At 47.1% G+C, this 8,371-nt stretch overlaps 1 protein-coding gene across 2 annotated transcripts in view; it reads left to right on the top strand.

Moving 5' to 3' along the window:
• The first annotated feature begins 4,418 nt into the window (after nucleotides 1–4,418).
• The window catches only part of PYGB (glycogen phosphorylase B), a 44,214-nt gene continuing 40,261 nt past the window's right edge, over nucleotides 4,419–8,371 (top strand). For both annotated transcript variants that reach the window (XM_081000930.1, XM_081000931.1), the window contains exon 1: nucleotides 4,419–4,931. In XM_081000930.1, the coding sequence (XP_080857056.1) occupies nucleotides 4,689–4,931 (243 nt within the window). In that variant the 5' untranslated portion in view covers nucleotides 4,419–4,688. The remainder of the gene's footprint in view (nucleotides 4,932–8,371) is intronic.

Genomic DNA, 8,371 nt, shown 5'->3' with positions numbered 1-8,371 from the left:
CGTTTGATTTAAATAAGAAGAAGAAGAAGCATGAGGAGAGGGGCACTTATTTTCATTTGGATTGTGGTGTACAGGGAAAAGGAGTTTAGCCTTTTCTTTCCCCACCACAATTCCAGTTAAAAACTGCCTTTCCTCCCTGCAACAAGCTGCTGTTAGCCTGAGAGGGAAACACTTGCACTGTTGTCAATGGGGAACTTTCCCCTCTGGGCTAAAAGGGGTGGGTGGAGGTGCAGTTTTAGTCTGCAGAGGAAGAAACAGTTAAACTTCTGCTCCCCTGCATACTGCAGTCCTGACAAAAATTGCACTTGCTGCTGTATAGTTACTTTTTAAAAAACCTGACTTGGTTCCTAATGATGTACAGTGGTGCCTCGCAAGACGAAATTAATTCATTCCGCGAGTTTTTTCGTCTAGTGAATTTTTCGTCTTGCGAAGCACGGTGTCGGAAAAGTTTTGGAAAAGCTTCAAAAATCACCAAAAAACCTCAAAAAAGGCTACCACACCGCGCTCTATGAGTTGCTCCTCGAAGTCAAGTCGCAACTGTATTAACGGTGTTAAGAAAAAGGAAACAAACTTGCAAAAAACGCAAGACGTTTTCGTCTTGCGAAGCAAGCCCATAGGGAAATTCGTCTTGCGAAGCAGCTCAAAAACCGCAAAACCCTTTCGTCTAGCGAGTTTTTCGTCTTGCGAGGCATTCGTCTTGCGGGGCACCACTGTATTCGCAGAACATATTTTATTCAAAAATTGTCATTTCTCACCTGCAAGCTGAAATGGGGCAGTTTGTTCTGTTGCCATGCTCTGCTTCTGAGGTAGAAAAAGCCTTGGCTTCTTCAGAACTCTGCCTCTATCAAAAGAGGCAGAACCCACAGTCAAAGATCACTTTCTGGAAGCTCTAGTCACAAATCAAGCACACTTGAGCACTTTCCTCCACACCAGCAAGTTCTCATTATACCACTGAAGAAGCATGCAGCCATGTACCCGCCAGTGCTAGCTAAACTTAAACTGGTAAATAATTCCCACAGAGTCCACTAGGACTCATTTCAAGTAAACATGGTTAGGATTAGCTTGCAAAGTGAACAGACAAAAACCAGTCATAAAGCTGCCTGGATATAGTTTTTAAGAACCTTAAGAGTACTGGGGAAGTTCCCCAGGGCAATAAATGTTCTGCTTATTGTTTAAAAAGGGAAAATGGGACAACCCAATTGGCATAGGATGACTGGAAGAAAGAACAAGGGTTAAGCTAGATCAAATAGCCTAGAATGAGCGAAGATAGGGATCGCCTTGAAAAGTGGGTTATTGGACTGATTACAGAAGGTGCCTTCAATGTGTTTTGGGTCAATATTTTCAGAAAACTATTACCTTGAAGCTGAAGGTTCTAAGCAAGGTGGTCAAAGTCAAATTAATGCCTTCATTAAGAGTTACGATATTCGTGTCAGTAGCAAACTATTTGTTTATGTAGTTCCATCATAGTGCATAGTGCTTTGCAAAGTACAACAGGAAGGATCCTGGTCCTAGAGGACTTATGTTGTTGTTTAGTCGTGTCCGACTCTTCGTGACCCCATGGACCAGAGCACACCAGGCACTGCTGTCTTCCACTGCCTCCCGGCAAGCCACTCCAGCATCCCTGCCAAGAAAACTCCATGGATAAAGACAACAGAGGACTTATAGGCTATATAATTGAGCGCAGGAAGACGGCAGAGGAAAGGGAGCTAAATTAACACTAATAGGTATACCTGGGACTTGCACCTTTTTGCTCCCTGCACCTGTAAGAAAAGTGGAGATTGCTTGCTTAATGTTCTTGGAAGAAATTTCTGATGGCTCAGAGCTGTTAAAAACAAGCTGTCCCACCACATAAAACATAGGAAAGGAAATAGAACCCAAGGTTAAGGGGGTTATTCAGTTGCTTCTGTTTTTATTTTGATTACACATTTTGTGTTCTTATATCGTGATTTTATCCTGTGAACCGCCCTGAGACCTCCAGGTGTAGGGCAGTATATAAATTTAATAACTAATAAAATAATCATAATAGCTGGTTTATTCCTAATTGTTTATCTCCATTTGCAAAACAATTCCCTCACCGCAGTTGTTCCACTGTCCCGTGTAAGTAGAAGCATAGAATTGTAGAGCTGGAAGGTACCCCAAGGGTCATCTAGTCCAACCCCCTGCAGTGCAGAGATCACACTAAATAATCCCTGACAGATGGCCATCCAACTTCTGTTTAGAGACCTCCAAGGAAGGAAAAGCCACCACCTTCCGAGGGAATCTGTTTCACTGTCAAATGGCTCTTGCCACCAGAAAGTCCCTCCTAATGTTTGGTTCGAATATCCTTCATTTGAATCCATGGGTTTGGGTCCTACTCTCTGGAGCGGCAGAAAACAATATTGCTCAGTCTTCCGTGTGGCAGCCCTTGATGTATCTGAAGATGGCTGTCAGTTGAGTTTCATGTGCATTTGATGCAATACATTCTCCCCCTGGCAAATGCCACTTTAGAAAGCTGCCTCACTGACTGCTTTTTGTGTACTTGTCCAAGTGGGTTCTAGTCTGCGAAGGTTTATGCTACAATAAATCAATTAGACCAGCCTTTGCCAACCTGGTGCCCTCCAGATGTTTTGGCCTTTAACTCCCATCAGAATGGCACAGCACAGGGCTCCAGGTTGGATTAAGACTTGAAGGTGCCACAGAACTCTTGGGGGGGGTCTGCTTATTCATAAGGTTGTTAAAAGGGCTGTGCCAAGTCAGATCAATCATAGCTTACCTCTCCACACGCTCTTCTCAGACAACGGCCAAGTCAGTCACAGAAGCTACAAGAGACAGAGTGGTGGGATTTTCCATTCTCTGCCATCGACTCCCAGCTTCTGGCCATCTCAAAGGTACAGGGAATGTTTGTGTCTTACATATGTCTTTTTTCCATTAATGAAAATGGCTGGGGTGGCACTTTGCCACTTAGCACATTCAAGGCCTTTGGGCGATGATCCAGAGGCTCAGCGCCATGAGTCTCACTGTCTGGTGTGAGATGGCTTCCATTTAGGCTTTGCCTCCTTGCTTTTGATAATTGGCAGGGATGAGGAGACCTTATCGTCTGCATTTCATAAATTCCAGTTGCTAGAAACCAGAGGAGGGGAGAGGGCTCTTGTGCTCCTACTCTGCTCCCTGGTTTCCCACAGGCATCTGGCTGGCCATTGTGAGAACAGGATGCTGGATTAGATGGGCCAATGGCCTGATCCTGCAGGCTATCCTTACCTTCTTTTCTTTTCTTTTGCTAATGCAGTTTTTATTCATTTTCATCTTTGAAGATGGTTGCACTCAGCTATATCCCTGCTTACATTAGAACATATGACATGCAACAATTACAAAAATAAAACACTTAGATAAATATTTCTGAATATATTAACACAGTTGTTTTGAAGTGTATATACCAAAAGTAGCATTTATTACAGATGTGAAATGATGCAAAGTAACAGGGCTTAGATTGGGGACCGCGAGCAAAAGTCATTTTGTATCAATAGCAATTAGAATGAATAGGAATCTATAGGAAAGGGAGTGAAAAAAATTAAAAACTGCACTTCGTGCATGCCAGACTATGCTGCAAACTACGGGTACCGTTCTGCCGTGTTCCTCACTATTTATGTCATCAATATGGCAGAAAGTGAGGAATTTTGTTGTTGTTGTTGTTTAGTCGTTTAGTCGTGTCCGACTCTTCGTGACTCCATGGACCAGAGCACGCCAGGCACTCCTGTCTTCCACTGCCTCCTGCAGTTTGGTCAAACTCATGCTGGTAGCTTCGAGAACACTGTCCAACCATCTCGTCCTCTGTCGTCCCCTTCTCCTTGTGCCCTCCATCTTTCCCAACATCAGGGTCTTTTCCAGGGAGTCTTCTCTTCTCATGAGGTAGCCAAAGAATTGGAGCCTCAGCTTCACGATCTGTCCTTCCTTTTAGTGAGGGTAAAAGAGGAGAGCGCAAAATATGGTCTGAAGCTCAATATCAAAAAAACCAAGATAATGGCCACTGGGCCCATCACCTCCTGGCAAATAGAAGGGGAAGAAATGAAGGCAGTGAAAGATTTTACTTTCTTGGGCTCCATGATCACTGCAGATGGTGACAACAGTCACGAAATTAAAAGACGCCTGCTTCTTGGAAGAAAACAATGACAAACCTAGACAGCATCTTAAAAAGCAGAGACATCACCTTTCCAACAAAGGTCCGTATAGTTAAAGCTATGGTTTAACCAGTAGTGATGTATGGAAGTGAGAGCTGGACCATGAAGATGGCTGATTGCCGAAAGCGCTACGAGTTCTTAGACTAGTCTTATACTCCCGCGTCTCCCGCGCAAAGGAAGCTGGATGCCTCCGTCTTGTTTTTGAAAGCAGCTCAGCCTCCCTCCGCACCGCGCAGGCGCTGCCGCAGCGAGTCCCGGTCCCAGTGGGCGGAGGATAGGCGCTTGCTCGCTGCTTCCCTTGCATCCCACCCCCTCTGATGCTCTCAGCCAGGGCGCCTCCCCACGCAGCAGCCGCGGCAGGAGGAAAGCCGAGGAGAGAGGAGGGAGGGGAAAAAGAAGGAAAACACTTCTGCCTCCAGGCCCGCCTTTGCCCGGGAAACTGAAGCCGGCGCTGCGCCATCATCGGCCAGCGAGCAAAGCTTCCCCAAGCGAGCGACTCTCCCTTTGCAGCAGCGGGCGCCTATACGAGCCAGGATGGCCGTCCCCTTGACCGACAGCGAGAAAAGAAAGCAGATCAGCGTGCGGGGCATCGCCGGCCTGGGCGACGTGGCCGAGATCAGGAAGAGCTTCAACCGGCACCTACATTTCACCCTGGTCAAGGACAGGAACGTGGCCACCCCGCGGGACTACTACTTCGCCTTGGCGCACACGGTCCGCGATCACTTGGTGGGGCGCTGGATCCGGACCCAGCAGTATTACTACGAGAAGGATCCCAAGGTAAGGAGCTGCGGGGTTGCCTCCCCTCCGGCGCCGCCGCAGCTTGCACTGCAGGCAGGAATGCATTGGATTCCTCGCCCTCTCCAAAAACCAGGCGCAGCCTCTCTTTCGCTTCCACCCGCGCGCTAACCGCGCAAATCTTTCCCCGTTTCGCAGAGCCGAAGGCAGGCCTTGCCGGCTCTGGAAATGCCCCCCTCTGCTGGCCGACGGTTGCCTGCGCGTGTGTTTTGCGTTTTTGCCCGCGCTGCTGCGCTTTCCTTGCAGGGAGATGGTGCGCCAAGAAGCCGCTGGAGCGTGGCGCGGAGAAGGAATCCCATTTCCCATAGGCAGCAAAGCGGAAGTCTAGCAAATAAGGGCAGGGCCCGTCGCAAAGTCCAGGTCCGCATTGCAATCAATGGGAAATCTCTCTCTTCCACCGTGTGTGTGTGTGTGTGTGTGTGTGTGTGTGTGTGTTTAGCAGCCGTGGATTTGCGGCAGTGGATCTCCAACCATAGTGATGTCGACTTTAGCCAGTGTCTCTTTGGAAAAGGAGGGGTATTTCTGGGCAGCAAAACGCACCGAAATTAAGGGCGCAGCGAAAGAAGATGCTGCCTGTTCATTAAGGGAGGGGCCCTCCGAGATTCGTTTTGTTTCCTTTTGATTGCTGGCCCCGGGGGCTTCAAAGCTTTCCTTCCAACTGCTCTTCAATCCTACACTGAGCAGCATTACATGGGGAGATCCCTTCTGCTGAGTCAGACCTTTGGTCCGTCTGGCTCAGCATCTCCTCTGAGTGGCAGCGGCTTTCCAGGATTCAGCTAGATAGAGGCTTTTCCTGCCCTACATAGAGATGCTGGGGATTGAGCTGTAGGCAAAGGAGGTGCTCTGTTGCTTGTGTTACCTAGTCTTGCTCTGATAAAAACAGGAAATTCAGATCCCGTTCTGATAAGAGAGGATGAGCTCGTTTGGGGGCTGTACTACTTCATAATCTAGACAGATATTATTGAATGCTTTCCCCCCCACCCTGGTGGCGAGGACAACAGCAACACTATGCATGGGAAACTAGCGGCTGAACGTGCAGTTTATACAGGTCTTCTCAGAAGTAAACTCCCCAGAGTGCAATGGGATTTATTTCTAGGCAAGTGTGTATAGGACTGCAGCCTAAGCTCCTTGCTTTGTGCTGCCTTTCTGTGTGGAGGTGGGGACCCTCTTGTTTGGGCGAGTATTGCATTCTGGAGTGGTGCCAACCAGACACAGGTTCACCGTGTCCTTGAGAAATAAGCCTACATGATCAAGAGTTAGGAACATAAGGAGCTGCCTTATATCATGTCAGAACATTGCTCCATCTAGCTCAGTAATATTGTCAACACGGACTGGAAGAAGCCTCTGGGGTTTCAGCCCTAGCTGGAGACGGCGGCCATTGAACCCGGAGTTAACTGAATCTGCATGTAAAGCAGATTGACTGCCACTGAACTGCAGCCCTTCTCCAGAACACTATCATTTTAATGTGTAATGCTTGTTGCGTCGACAATGCCTTCCTTTTTGCAAGTTTTCCTATGTCCTGGGCAGCAGCCAACAACAATCTGAAAGCTCTTGGTTGTGTAGGTGATATCAACCAGCTCACAAGAGCTGCTAAACTGCCTCTGTCTGGGCTCACAAGTAATGCTAAACAATAGTTTAGCTATCAAACCATAGCCAATAACTGATACTTAAGGCTCTCGGCTCGGTTTGCATGTCACACGACTACTTAGTTGGCACCCATCTGTCTTGGGATATGCCAGCCCATGGTTTATTAACTATGATTTATTTAAGCTAAAGCGGAGCCATAGTTACCAGTGGGGGGGTGTTCTAGCCAGGGGGTTTTCCCCCGGGTGAAGCCTCCAGAGGGGTGCTATTGAGGCTCCCAGCCTGTGTGTGCCAAACTGGGTCTTTGACCCAGGTGAAATAAAGCCTGGTTTCACCCCGGCTAAAGGCTAAACCACAGTTTAGGCTTCTAAGGCTTCATTCAACAAGGGATGGGGGAACCCCGCACCTGCAGGCCATCCAGCAACTGGTATTCTGTGGAGGCAGAGCATAGCGTTTTCAGAACTTCTGTGTTTTTTGCTCTACTGTGCCGACATACGTTTTGTTGTTCCTGGTTTTATGAATATATGCATGTGTGTGTTTTTGAGCTGTGAGTGGTTTCATTCTGCTCATTTTTATAGCTCTTGTTGATTCTTCTCAAAAGGCTTTTGTCTTTTATTGCTAACCACCCAAAGGACTTTGTTTTAACTGGGTAGCATCCAAATGATGTTAAGAAACAAAGAAGGAGTTCCCTCATAGTCCAGCATCTTTGGATCGTTCAGAATCATCAGTGATCGAGGAAATTCATTTGAAGCTGACAAAAGCGATGAAGGGCAAAGCTGTGGCAGGCAGGAAACATCCAAGCAGGTTATAACCAAGGGACCCGTTATTTTGTGTTGGTCCACAGAGTCTAGAAATCAAAGGCATGCCACTTCTAGCGTGAAACAGAACTTCATTGTCAGCCATAGGTTGAATTGTCCTTTGTGAATTTTGTCACATCTACATCGTTCATTTAAAGCTCTCTTGTGCCACTTTAACAGTCATGGCTTCCCACAAATAAACCTAGGAACTTATTTGTTAAAAGTGCTGGGAATTGTAGCTCTGGGGAAGATCTCCTACCAGCGCTCAGCAACCTTAACCAGTGATTCTTTGGGAGATGCCATGGCTCTTGAAAGAGATAGGAGATGTAAGGATATGACCAGAATCTCTTCTTTCCCCCCCTGAAACGATCTCTGATGAAAATGTCTTCATTGGTCCTGAGCTTACCAGGGCAGCCATTTTGTTTCTTGAGGTGACCCTGAGTTCCAGTGTTCCGAGAGAGAATAATTTTGCTCGTGTCACCCTTTCCACACAGCTAGTTTTTATTGCCCTTTTCTCTGCCTTCTCCAGCTCTGCATTAATGGGAACATAATTCGTTGTTTGACAAGCCACCACCGCAGTCTCTGCCATCCTTCAGCAACAGGCAATTCCAGAATGACAGGAATAAAATTAGGTTCCAGTCACGACATCTCTAGCAAAATGAGCCTCGTGCAGATCAGCAAATGGCACATATACCCACCCCAAGTCAAGGTGCATAACACCCAAAGCCAACCAAAGTTATTTTGGAACCTGAGGCAGAAAATCCCACAGATATATGCCTCCTCTGTCACATGGCAAGAAGTACTTAGCTTTCAGGTTTTGAACCAGAGGGTACTTATTCCGGAAGCACTACAAGACCACTTTAAACAGACATGGCTTCTCCACAAATAATCCTGGGAACTGTAGTTTGTGAAAGGTGCCTAGAGTTGCTAGGAGACTCCTGTTCCCCTCACAGACCTACAATTCTCAGAGTGGTTTCTGGCCAAGGATTTCAGACAGAGGTGTTCTAACAACAAGAGGATGCCATTTTGTCTATGGCTTCA

This window comes from Podarcis pityusensis (assembly GCF_964106645.2).
Source record: "Podarcis pityusensis genome assembly, chromosome: 3".
Lineage (NCBI taxonomy): Eukaryota > Metazoa > Chordata > Lepidosauria > Squamata > Lacertidae > Podarcis > Podarcis pityusensis.
This window is presented reverse-complemented; position numbering and strand designations above follow the sequence as displayed.